This window comes from Ciconia boyciana, chromosome 19 (genome assembly GCF_034638445.1).
Source record: "Ciconia boyciana chromosome 19, ASM3463844v1, whole genome shotgun sequence".
NCBI classification, from domain to species: Eukaryota; Metazoa; Chordata; class Aves; order Ciconiiformes; family Ciconiidae; genus Ciconia; species Ciconia boyciana.
The window spans coordinates 996701-1008925 of NC_132952.1; the positions used below are offsets into that span (position 1 = coordinate 996701).

At 60.9% G+C, this 12225-nt stretch overlaps 1 protein-coding gene across 8 annotated transcripts; it reads right to left on the reverse strand.

The window, feature by feature from the left end:
- Positions 1-875: 875 nt before the first annotated feature.
- ZNF362 (zinc finger protein 362) lies at positions 876-12225 on the reverse strand. 8 transcript variants are annotated; one of them, XM_072883942.1, is made up of 10 exons: positions 12153-12200; positions 10583-10609; positions 10391-10475; positions 4646-4709; positions 4237-4483; positions 3781-4102; positions 3462-3686; positions 2705-2783; positions 2434-2592; positions 876-2356 (listed from the first exon to the last, which is right to left on the reverse strand). In XM_072883942.1, exons 1-10 carry the CDS (start codon positions 12160-12162, stop codon positions 2240-2242), a joined length of 1335 nt encoding a protein of 444 aa, XP_072740043.1. In that variant the 5' UTR covers positions 12163-12200; the 3' UTR covers positions 876-2239. The 8 variants fall into 8 exon arrangements, with proteins under 8 accessions (XP_072740043.1, XP_072740042.1, XP_072740046.1 ...); XM_072883941.1 differs by lacking the exon at positions 12153-12200 and adding an exon at positions 11450-11496; XM_072883947.1 differs by lacking the exon at positions 10583-10609 and adding an exon at positions 8117-8317 and having other exon boundaries at positions 878-2356; positions 12153-12209.

Below are 12225 nucleotides of genomic sequence, written 5' to 3' on the forward strand. Positions count from 1 at the left end.
GGAGGTGGTGCCCGTTGTGATGGGTCCACGGTGCTGGTGGCCACGGCGAGGTGTCCCCGGAGCTGGTGCCTGTAGTGGTGACGCGTCCTTTGAGCTGGTGGCCGTGGTGCGGTGTCCCCAGAGCTGGTGCCTGCGGTGCTGGTGTCCCCGCAGCTGGTTCCCACGTTGGTGAGGTCTCCCTGGAGGTGATGGCCGTTGTGACGTGTCCCCAGAGCTGGTGCCTGGAGTGGTGACACGTCCTTGGAAGTGGTGCCCATGGCAGTGAGGTGTCCCCAGAGCTGCTCCCATGGTGCCGTGTACCGGGAGGTGGTGGCCACAGTGAAGCGTCCCCAGAGCTGGTGCCCGCGTTGGTGAGGTGTCCCTGGAGGTGGTGACAGGTCCTTGGAGCTGGGGGCTGTGGTGAGGTGTCCCTACAGCTGCTGGCCACGTTGGGGAGGGGTCCTCAGAGCTGGTGGCCGCGGCGAGGCTGTGGTGGCCGCAGTGAGGTGTCCCTGGAGCTGGTGCCCCCCCGGCCCCGGCCCCGTCCCGCTGCTCCCCAGGGCTGGCCCCAGCTCGGGCCCTCGTCCCCGCACACCAGGCGCTTCCGCCTTCACCCCGGGACGCTGGTGACCCCCCGGCTGCGGCGCTGCCGCCCCCCTCCCCTGGGGACGCGGTGGGGACAAGGCGCCCGCCGGCGGGGCGACCCCCACCTTCGCCCTCCCCTCCTGCGGGCCGGGCCCTGGCCCCAGCGGGAGCTCCCCGAGGTGGCCCGGAGGAGCCATCGGCCACCAGCCCCCGGCTCGCCCCCAGCTTCCACTTTTATCCTGAAGCGTTTGGGGTGTCCACAACAAACACAAACAAAATTTAGTCTTTTTTTTTTTTTTTGTCGTTCTGGTTTATTCTTTTTTTTTTTTTTTCCTTTTTTTTTTTGGAAACGGGTGCCGGTTTTGGGGGGGTTTCACTCCTTTTCGACACCGCGACCGCTCCCGGCGAGAGGCCGCGGTTCCCCCCCGGCTTCTCCGTGAACCACAAATGCAAGACAGCGGGGGGGAGGGGAGGGGGGGAGGGGCTTTTTTTTTGTTGTTATTTTCTCTTTTCTCTTTTTTTCCTTTTTTTTTTTTTTTTCCTCCTTTTTTAATAAGGTACGAACTAGCTCTAGGGACGCGTGGCCTGGATTTCCATCGAGGAAAATAAAAAAAAAAAGCCCCAAAACTGAGGGGGGAGGGGAGGGGTGTTAAGTGTATAAGAGGCGTATTTACACGGTATTAACATGCTGACAAAAAAGATTACAATATTGAGTATCGTACAACACCGAGGGGGGACGAGGAATGGGGGGGAAATAAAAAATAACGGGGGGGCAGGGAGAGGGGGGAGATTAAAAATTAATAAACAGAAGGTAAATAAAACACCCTGGCGAAAAAAACCCAAAATAAACGATGAGTTAAGGCTTAAAAAGTGTATAAAAAATAACACAGTTAATATCCAAAAACGGAACCAAAGAGTACAGAATATAGATGAGTTTTTTTGTCGCGGCTCTGCGGGGGGCGCGCCCCCGGTTCTATACGTGGGGGTATGTACAGGCGCCCGGGGCCGGCAGGCACAAGGCAAAGCGATTTACACCCCCCCAGACGGATTCTGGGGATCCTCGGAATTGGGGGGGGGCCGGATCCAGCCCCGGAGGGACGTGGCTCTGCCCGCCGGCTTCTCCCTCGAAAGGGACCCAAAAAAACCCCCCCAAAACGTTTAAAAATAAACCCCAAACGGCCCCAAGGCGGTGGCGGCCGCCGCGGTCCCCGGCCCGAGTCCCGTCTGCTCCCGCCGGAGAGTCCGTGGGGGGGGAGGCGGCGGGACCCCCCCCCCGCTTTGTTTCTCTCCATCCACGGTTCGTTTTGGGTCTTATTTCTGTTTTTAGCAGCACCAAGTTCTTGGCCAATAAATATATATATATATTTGTATCCAAAAAGTGAGAGGAGAGGGGGCAGGGGCTCTCGGGAGGAGGAGAAACCTCCCCGCGCCCCCCGCGCCCCCCCATAACCAAACCGCAGAGATTCAAAGTGCTCTGAGACCGTCTTTGGATGTCACCAAACCTGCGGGGACCCGGAGCGGGGCGGGGGGGACACGGCCCCGGGCACGTCCCGCCGGGCTCCCGGCCAGGGCTGGGGTGCTGCGGGTGGGTCTGCTTCCTCCTCCTCCTCTTCCTCCTCCTCCTCCGCGCGGGGGTGTCCCGTCCCCCCCGCCCCGATGCCGAAGGCGTCCCCGGTTAGATGAGGGAGATCCGTACGGGAATGCCGGGTGACTCCGTCCTCTGCGGCGAGTGCTGGCTGACGAGGTGCTCCACCACGGTGTGTTTGGACATGTGCTTCATCAAATAGGTCTCCTGCGGGAGGAGAGGGGGAAGGTGAGCGGCGGGGGGGGCGGTTTGGGGCGGGGGTGTCCCGGTGCCCCCCGGCTCACCGAGGTATAGGCGCGGCCGCACATGCTGCAGCAGTAGGCCTTGGCGTGCTTGATGGCGTGAGCCGAGAGGTGGATCTGCAGCGAGGCCGAGTCCGTGTACGCCCGGTAGCAGTTGGGGCACTTGTAGGGCTTGTCCTTGTTGTGCTGTCGCTGGTGAGACTGCGGAGGGGCGGGGGGTCAGGGCAGGCACCCCGCGCCGCGCCCGCCCCTCCCGGGGGGCTCCTCTCCCCCCCCCTCCCCCGGCGCTCCCGCCACCGCCCCGGGCGCTGACCTGGAGGTTGGAGAGTTGCGTGAAGGCCTTTTCGCAGCCGGGGTGCGGGCACTTGTAGGGTCTGTCGCCGGTGTGGATTCTGGGGAAGGGGAACGTCAGGTCACCGTCCCCTCTCCCGGCGCCCGCCGCGGCCCCCCGCACCACGCGGAGGGGTCGCACCGGGGACGGGGACCGCGGCGACGTCGGTGCCTCGCTGAGTGAGGGGGGCAAAGCGCCCAGCGGGGCACGGGGGAGAGGTGGGGGAGACCCGGGGCTGAGAGCCGAGAGGGGGCTCGGCTCTGGGCCGGGCAAGAGCTCTGCAGGTGATGAGCGTGGTGGGGACGATGAAGGCGCTGGAGATGATGGGCATGGCGGGGACAATGAAGGCGCTGGAGATGATGAGCGTGGTGGGGACGATGAAGGTGCTGGAGATGATGAGTGTGGTGCAGACAATGAAGGTGCTGGAGATGATGGGCATGGCGGGGACAAGGAAGGTGCTGGAGATGGAGAAGTGTGGTGGGGACGATGAAGGTGCTGGAGATGATGAGCGTGGTGGGGACGATGGAGGAAGTGGGGACGGATTGGCGTGGTGGGGACGGATGAGCATGGTAGGGATGAAGGAAGCGGTGGGGACGACGAGCATGGCCGGGACAGATGAGCGTGGCGGGGATGAAGAAGGTGGTGGGGACGATGAGCGTGGCGCAAGAGATGCTGGGCACACGAAGGGCAGTCGGGGGCTGGAGGGTCCCCCGGCCCCGCGGGGACGCCGTGCCCTCACCTGGTGTGCTGCTGGAGGTGGGACAGCTGGCGGAAGGACTTCTCGCAGTAGGAGCAGTGGTAGGGTTTGACGCCCAGGTGGATGCGCAGGTGCTGGGCCAGGTAGGAGGCGTTGGCGAAGGACTTGGAGCAATGGGGGCACTTGTGGGGCTTGGCCTCTGTGTGCGACTTGGAGTGGATCTGCATCTCCGACTTGGTGAAGAACGTCAAGGGGCAGACCTTACACCTGGAGGGGGGGAGAACCCCGCAGGGACCGGGCTGGGGTGGGGCGGGCACCCCGCCATCGCCCCGGCCCCCCGAGCGGGTGGGTGGGCGCCTACCTGTACGTCTTCCCCTCTTTGGCGGTCTCCCCCGAGGCCAGGATGGGATAGGGCACCACCAGCACCGGCGGTCCCGAGGGGTTTTCCGCCTTGATCTTCTTCCGGCCTCGTTCCGCCTTGGGTGCCCCCAGCAAGCCGTGGCCCTGGATTGTCTTTATGGAGTCGAGGAGGGGGGGGCTGGTGATTCCTGAGATTAGGGTGGGCGAGGAGGCGATGAGGCGGCTCTGGCTGGTGGAGGTGGGAGTCGACGGGGTGGTGGTCCCCGTCCCCGTGCTGGATTCGGAGGTGCTGACCGCCGGCGCGCGGGAAGCCAGCCCCAACCCTGGCGGGCAAAGAGGGGGGGGCGTTGGCGTTGGGGGGGGTCCACCCTCCCCTCTTCTCTCACAGCATGGTCCCAGACTGGGGGGATCCCTCCCCAAAACCCCCCAGGCGCCGCCGGGAGCCCCCCCGCTGTACCTGTGACGGTGCTGGTGGCCGGCCGGGCGTGCAGGGCCACGTCGGGCTGGGGGACGGCTTGAGGGTGGAGACCCGGGACCTGCTGCAGTTTGGGGAGGGACATGATGGACTGGCTGCTTTCGGCGGGCGAGGGGGGCACCAGGAGGGGCTGCTGGGAGGCCACGGAGGTGGGGGGCAAGTGAGGGGGCCGGATCTTCTCCGCCATCAACTGCTCCTTGATTTTGTTGATCAGGACCAGGTTGTCCAGCTGGTGGGTGGGGGAAGAAGGCAGAGAGGTGGGCGGGGGGGCGGAGGAGCCGGCACCCCCGGGACCCCCAGCCTCCCCCCGGGCATCCCCCACGTCCGTCTGTCCTCTCTCCTCCCCAAAATCCCTCTGTCCCCGAGCCACCGCGGCAGTGGGGGGTCCTACCTGGCTGGGCATGGTGGGGGGGGGCGGCCAGAAGTAGGGGTTGTTGAAGCGAGGCTCCGCCATCCTGCGGGGAGAGAGGGGGGCGGGTTACGGGCTGGCACCGGCTGCCGCACCGACCCCCCACCCCGCCTCCCCCCGGGGCTCAAACCCCACCGACACCAACCCCCCCAAAAAGCAACGCCCAGGCTCTAAAAGAGGGCAGGGAGCAGGCAGGGAGCAGGCAGGGCCGGGCACCCCCCGAGCATCCTCCCAGCTGGAAATTCCTGCAGGAGCCGAGCACCTCGAAGACCCCGAAACGCCAGCGAGCGCACAAGGACGCAGGACACAATTGGGCAAGGAGGAAGGGGGGATTTGGGGGGGAAAACCCCCCAAATCTCCCAAGCCCTGGAGATATCCGCGCTGCTCCTCCAGTATCTCCAGGAGGGATTACGGAGGCGGGCGGGATGCTGCCGCGGGAGCGAGGGCCGGCATGACGGCGGCACATCGAACCCGAAGCCAACCCCGGCTGAATCCCCCCCCACCCCAAAAAAAAAAGCCACCCCCAATCCCAAGCGAAGCGACCTGCAAAGTCCGTGGCAGCTCGGCAGGAAAGCCCGGCTGCAGCGGGGCCGGGAGATTTATAGAGACGCTTAAACACGTTGGGAAAATTAATTCTAAATCCATCTTCGCGTAATAGAAAACATCTGAAAGGGGGACGGCGAGAAAACGACACTGGCGAAACAGTCCGGCGTAACCGGGCATCGCCGCGCCAGCAAACCTCATTACGAGGGTGTTTAAGGGTAAAGTGTATAAGGGACCCCAGTGGAATATATAGGAGAGGTCCCCGAGGAGCTCTGTCTGCAATATAAACCAGGCCGCGGCTGGGATCCTGGGAGAAACTAGACCGGCACCTCCAGCAAAGCGCGTCCCCGAAAGCCCTCGGGGTGGCCGGATTTGGGAGCGAGGTGCCTACAGCAGAGCACCGGCGGCTGGGGAAACCGAGGCACGGAGGGCCCCGGGTCACGGCTGTGCGGGTTTGGACGCAGTCCTGTGTTTGCTGGATGGGCGGCCTCCTCCGAACGGCGCCGGTGCCGCTGCCGTCCGGGAGCATCCCTGCTCCCACAAAAAAAGCACCCCGGGGCTGGGATGGGGCGATGAGCCTTCCTCCTCCTCATCATCGCACTCACTCGCCGCCCCTCGGTTTAAATCAGCCCCTGAGCTCTCCGTAGGCGGGTGGGCAGCACCCAGCAAAAGGGGGTCCTGGTCCCACCAGGGACTTAGCACCCATGTGGCCACCCCAGCCTGAAAAAGAGCTGCGGGCTGGACCCCTCCAGGCTCGTTTTTTGGGGGCAACTGAGGCAGGGAGGAGGGGACCGCCCGACCCTCGCGATACGGAGCAGCGCGGCGCAGGACAAGGCGCATTTTGGGGCGACTCAGACCTACGCGCCAGCAGCTGCAGGCAGCGCCAAGGAATAGGAGCCATTTCGCGTGGCAGACCCCAACGCCGCGGCCAGGCTGGGAGACCACCCGGACACCGAGCATCCCGACCGGCTTCGGAAATTCCCCTTCCTCGCCTCAAACCGCTCCATGTCACCTCCCAGCTGCCCATGCACCAAATTTAGGCTTTTTCAAGTGAAAGCAGACCCGGATCCTCACAATATCCCCAGGCACGATTGTTTTTCCCGTGTTTTCTCTCCCTCCGCTGTATTTACCCCCCTCTCCGCAGCGCAGGCAGGCGAAAGGCAGAGCCGGGCGTCCCGCTCTGCACCACGCCTGTGCACACAGAAAGGGAAATTGCTGGGGCTATTAAATGCGCTTTCCCATACGCGTACACGCCTGCCACCGGCTATTTTATATAGATTATATATGTACCCGCACGCCACCCACGTCGTGTGTTTACCCACTGGCTACGTATATATATATAAGATCGCTCGGGATGATGAGCATGGGATGGGGGACTCTGGGATGACGGCACGAGGGGCCGGCGCACGGGGAGACGGGGCCGAAAGAGGAGGTCGTGGCAGGGAAAACCCCTCGTGATGGAGACAGGCAGGAAAGCAGGCAGCGGGCAGGCAGGGGAGTGCAGGCAGGAGGGCTCCGGGTCCCCCGCAACGCAGCCAAGCACCCCGGCATGAACCCCACCGCCCCGGCTCGGCCGGCAGCAGCCCCGCGGTGTGGGAAAACAGGAAGCCGGAGCTATGATTAGAAAAGGGTTTTTTGGAGCTGCTCCCCCGTCACAGCAGGTGCCCTGCGACCTCCGTCTTTCCCGTCTGTCTGTCCATCCATCTGTCTGTCCCTCTCCCTGTCCCGACAGCGTGCCAGGCTCTGCCGGAGCCATCGGTGGCACCACGAAGGATCGAAACCGCCGGGGCGGCTCCCAAACAATCGTTGGGATGCGGCAGGAACCGCTACAAACAGCCCCAGGACCCCTTGCACAAAGCTGGAGGGGGGGTTGGCAAAGGCACGAAGCGCATTTTGGGGAGGAAAGTGCAAATACTGCATGTATCCCCCCCGCCTCCACTTGAGGAGGTCTTATTAAATTAATTACAAATTATTTGCAAAACCACTGCGCTCAGAGCTTGACGAACCTGCCCGGAATAAAGAGGAAAGAAATGGTCGGCGTGCCAAAAAAAAAAAAAAAAAAAAAATCCCTGTTCCTGTCCCGATTTAATGTTATAAATCGTGCGGTATTTCATCGGGAGCGGAGGGAGCGGCTTCCCCCTCTCCCAGGGCTGGGATGGCTGGGGGAGGGAGCGGGAGGGGATATAAAGCAGATGGAAAAAAAAAATATATAAAACCTCCCTTTTTCTATATTCTCCACTAACTATGAAAAATGGAAGCTGACATGCAGCAAAGAAAAAAAAAAAAAGAAGAAAATCCATTAAAATGGAAATTATGAAGGGTGGGGAACACTGCAGCGCATCTCCCCCCAGCTCTGCGGGGTAGGGGGGCATGTTAGGGCTCTCCGTGCCCCCCAGTTTTTGGCTGGGCAGGGGAATCCCCCTCCCCGGGTAACAGCTCTCCCGCAGCACGGGGTCCTGCAGTCCAAACCGCAGAGTGGGAGAGCCCCCGGCATCCTCCACGGGCACCGGATTTGGCCAACTCTTGCCAAAGGTTGTCCCAGGGGGCGTGGGTGGGTGCAAAAAGCATCGCGGCCGCCCGAGCGGGCACGGCCGGAGGAGAGGGATATCGGAAGAGCAAGCAGGAAGATGCGCAGAGCCCCAAAAACAGGGGCCGAACCCCGAATTCCCGCAGAACAGCGTGGTACCCAGCATCGCCGCTCAACCAGGCGAAGGGGGGAAGCGGCAGCATCTCGGGCGACCCTAAAAAGACACAAAAATCATCGCCTCCGCACCCACGGGGAAGGAAGAGAGCGTGAGAAGCTGGCAAGCCGGGGCAAGGGGGGATGCCGAGGGGGAAAGGGGTGCGGCGGCGGCAGCGAGGGGTCGGCGGTGGCGAGATATGGTCGGATGCCGGTGTTTTGGTACTCACAGGCTGGCCTCAGAAGCCAGGTGGCCGCAGCTGCCTGGGGAGACGTGTCGATGAGGCTCCAGATTGATGGGAGGTAGATGATGGCACGGGTGGGCACGAGCTCACTAGAGCCTTCCAACTTCCTACCCAACTGCCGCTAAGTCAAGCTACAGTTCTCTAGGGAACGCCTCTACCTTGGCAGCCCTCTCTGTCTCGCCTTCGCTGAAATAAAAAGAAACAAGAGATTTCTTTTCACGGCACCGCCGAGAGAAAGGGGGCAGCTCCCGGGTACCGGCAACCCTGCGGACGGCAAGCGATCACCGACCCGGTACAGCCGGCAAACGGGGGGCTGGGAGGCGAGGGGAGGGATTTGGGGTGACCGGAGCGGCGGTCGGAGTGTCTAAACGTGCCCTCAACCGAGCGAGAAGCCGAGCCCTCGGTGTCCCCAGCCGCAGCGTCCTGTCCCCGAGGGTCCCGGCGAGAGCATCGGGGCAGAGATTCCACCCCCCCATGCCAAGCGGCGAGCGCAGGAAAGCCAACGGCGGCCCGAGACGGCACGGCGGGCAAGAGCCAAGCGGGGTGAGGTCCCCTGTGTCCCCCCGCCAAATCCCAGCATGCCCTCGCCGCCATGGGACAGGCAGGGGACGGTGACACTAGCGTAGCCGCGTCCCCGCCACCTCCACGGCTGGGCGAGGGCAGAACCCAGCTCTGCCCTCCACTGTGCCTCAGTTTCCCCCAAAACCACGAGGCCACGGCCCCTCTCCTCCCGCAAGGACGGGCTTCCCCCTGTGTGCAAGCAAGGTTTGCCCGGAGCAGGAGGATTTTCCGAGGGAAAGCGAGTGCCCCTCCGCAAAAACCCCATCCCAGAGTTGCCAGGGTGGGAAGCAGCATCCAGCACCATCCCGCTTCCATCCTCGGGGAACCCGCATCCCTCCCCGCCTGGATTGTCCTCATCCGGGAGGGATTTGCCCCAAAGCAGAGGTGGCAGAAGGCAGGCGAGGCCGGGGAAGCAGAAACGACAGGCGAGACCCGAAATCCCCATCGCTCGGGGAGGGGGGGCAGACCGCGCGCCAGAAGAATTCACCCAAGATGGAACCAATTAAACCCCATGTTTCCGCCCCCCGAAGGGCCGTTAACTGGTGTTTCTCCTTCAGATTTTCAGCAAAACCAACCCAAAATGAGCCCCGGCATAAAGCCCATCCTGGCATGGGGATCCCTGTGTGGGAAAGGGGGTGCACGGGCACAGGGATGAGGAGCCAAGCACCGGTGTGAAGCAAAAGGGGAGGCAAAGCCACGCTGGGGACCACCACGGTGTGCCCCCCGCCCCGGGGATGAAGGAGGGGGGAACCGGGGAGGCAAGGCTCCCAAAAGATGGGGGCTGAGGCAGCGCAACCCCAAATCCTCGGGGTCAAAACACCGTCCGTCTGTCCCGTCACCAATGGGACCCACCGAAGGGGACACGGGGACAGCCTGCAGGGAAAACCAGCGGCCGTGGGGCGAAGCTCATGCCAAACACGGGGCCCGTATCCCCCCCAAAACACACTGTTCCCCAGCGCTGGGAGGCTACCTGCTGCCCCAGACCCCCAAATACACCCACCCCTCTAAAAGAGACCAGCCGGGCGCCCACAAGGCAAAGCCAGCACCCGCAAACCAGCCAGCTCGGGGGGCAACCGGCCCCCCATGGCAGCAAGGGGGGGTCTGGAGAGCACCCACGGGTGACACCCCGCGCTGACGGGACCACCGCAGTGGGGCGGCGGGTGGGGAAACCGAGGCACGGGCGGCTTAGCAGGGGTTTGCCCCGAGGAGGTAGCAAGCACGCACCAAATCCAACATGCACTTGTCGTGACATCGCACCCACCGACCGAAAATCCACATTTTTTTTGAGGGGAAAAAAAATCATGGGGGGGGGGGGGGGTTCAAGGGAGAGAAAGATTATTTTACGCATACAAATACATGTACCTTAAAACGGAAATTTCAAGCGGTCACACTTACACCGTGAGTGGGGTCCCCTCCGCCGCCGGATGCGGTCCCCTCCCCGCAGAGGGGGTGGGCAGATAGCCCCCCGTGCCCCCCAAAATCCCCCAGGGAGGGCCGAAATCTGCCCCCACTTATATATAAATATATATATGCACATGATAATACATATATTACTATGTCCATATATGTATTATTTTTATATGCATATATATTATTACGTGCATACACATTATTTTACAATGTAAATATATATATATATATATATGTATATATATGGGTTTTTTTCTCCAGTCCCCTCAATAAAGCCGGCATGCCCACCTCTGCGAGTACTGGCGTTGCTTCCCCTTATCCGCGTCCATCTCCAGCTCTAGCTGAGACCGGGTGCTGCACGCGGGGCGTTTTTCTACGGGGGGACAAGGAGGACAACTTCACACACCCCGAACCCACCGCCAGCCCCCGGCGCGCGAGATCCCAGAGCGGAGGAACAAAAGCGAAGCGGCTCCGACCTACCCGACCCGTGGGAACGTGGGGTTTTTCCTGAAAATAGAGAGAAAAAAAAAAAAAAAGCAATGTTTTTCTTTTAGCCCAGCTCACCCCCAAGCTGCCTGCGAAGCCGAGGGATGGGGAGCTGGCTGGAAAATCGGGGTTGAAATCCATCCCCTCGCCCCAGACCCTCCGCCTCTCGGCAAATTGCACGCCGGGAGGGACCGAAAACTTTTTTACCTCTCCGCTAAAATATCACTTTATAATCTCAAAAGGCCTCGGGCTCGAAGCCGCTATCGCCCACTCCATCCTCCCCGGATTAAAAAACCCGGCTGATGTCCGAAGGACCGCAGGGCCGGGGAAAAAAAAAAAAAAACAAGGAGCATCCTCCGACCTTGCAGGGTATTTGCTGGAGAAAAAGAAATAAAATCAGCAAATTAATCATTCCTGGGTTAAAACACATCTTCGTCCGGCTTCGCTGCGGCCACGCCAGCTCTAAGCTCCCCCCCGGGCCCCCGAGGTGGCCAGGAGATTATGGATGTATAAATAGTATATGGCTAAATATACGTCCAGGCAGACAGACAGACCTCTCTAAGCACCGCCACGGAAATTTGGGTCCCTCGCTAAGGCTGCCGCATTCCTGCCAAAGCGCGATGCAAAAATATTCCCCCGTTAGACCTTCCAGCCAGCGAGACCACTTTCTAGACAAAACCGGTTAAAGCGGAAAGAGAGGAAAGGAAGAAAAAGGGGGGAAAGAAAAGGAATAAAAATGATAATAATAATAATAACCACCCCCCCGCGCTTCTTCCGCCACCCCCTGTGTAAGAAAAAAGCCATGAATAAATAAAAAAGCAAACACCCCCCCCATCATGCAACATCCACAAAAATAGGTACGTTCAGCTGCAATTAACTTTTCCATTAGACCATCCAGAGGGAGAGAAAAAGAGAAAATCCAGCAAAATGGGTATTTTCCTGGATGCCCCCCCCCTTTTCCCCCTTCCCCCCCCCCCTTTTCCTTCTTCTTCCTTCTCGGCGAAGAGGGGGGGTGGTAAAAATAAAATAATAATAATAATAAAAAAAGAGGTGGAAAAAGGCGAAGTTTGGCGTTAAGTGAAGTTGAAATCCTCGACCTGGGAGGGGAGATGGGGGGGTGGCCTTTTTTTTTGCAGACAAAAAGGCCGGGGGATGGGGATGGAGGGGGGGGTTTGGGGGGGCTGGCCCGGCCGGGAGCTTCCCCCCCCCCTTCATCCGCCGCCTCTCCCACATTCTCAGACGGTTTTATTAAAATTCGCAGACAAAAGGAAAACAAAAATGGCAGCCCCGGCTTATTTTTAAAACGCTAGGACGGGGACGCCATATTCTGCAGATCTGCGAGGAGGGGAAAGGGGGGGTGAGGAAAAAAATGTAAAAAAAATTAATAAAAAATAATTTAAATAAAAAAAAAACCCAAAACGCAGCGCGGGGGTGTGGGGCCGCCCCCCGCTCGTACCCGGGGTGGGGGTAGGGGGTTGAGGTGTTTCGGAGGGATGGATGTGGGGGAAAGGGGGAAGGAAGGGAAGAGGAAAAAAAGGGGGAGAAAAAAAGACACTTCCTATACCAACAGCCATGCTGCCCCGCCGCGTCCCGCCGGCTCCGCCGCACGGAGGAAGATGGGCGCCCCGCGCCGCCCG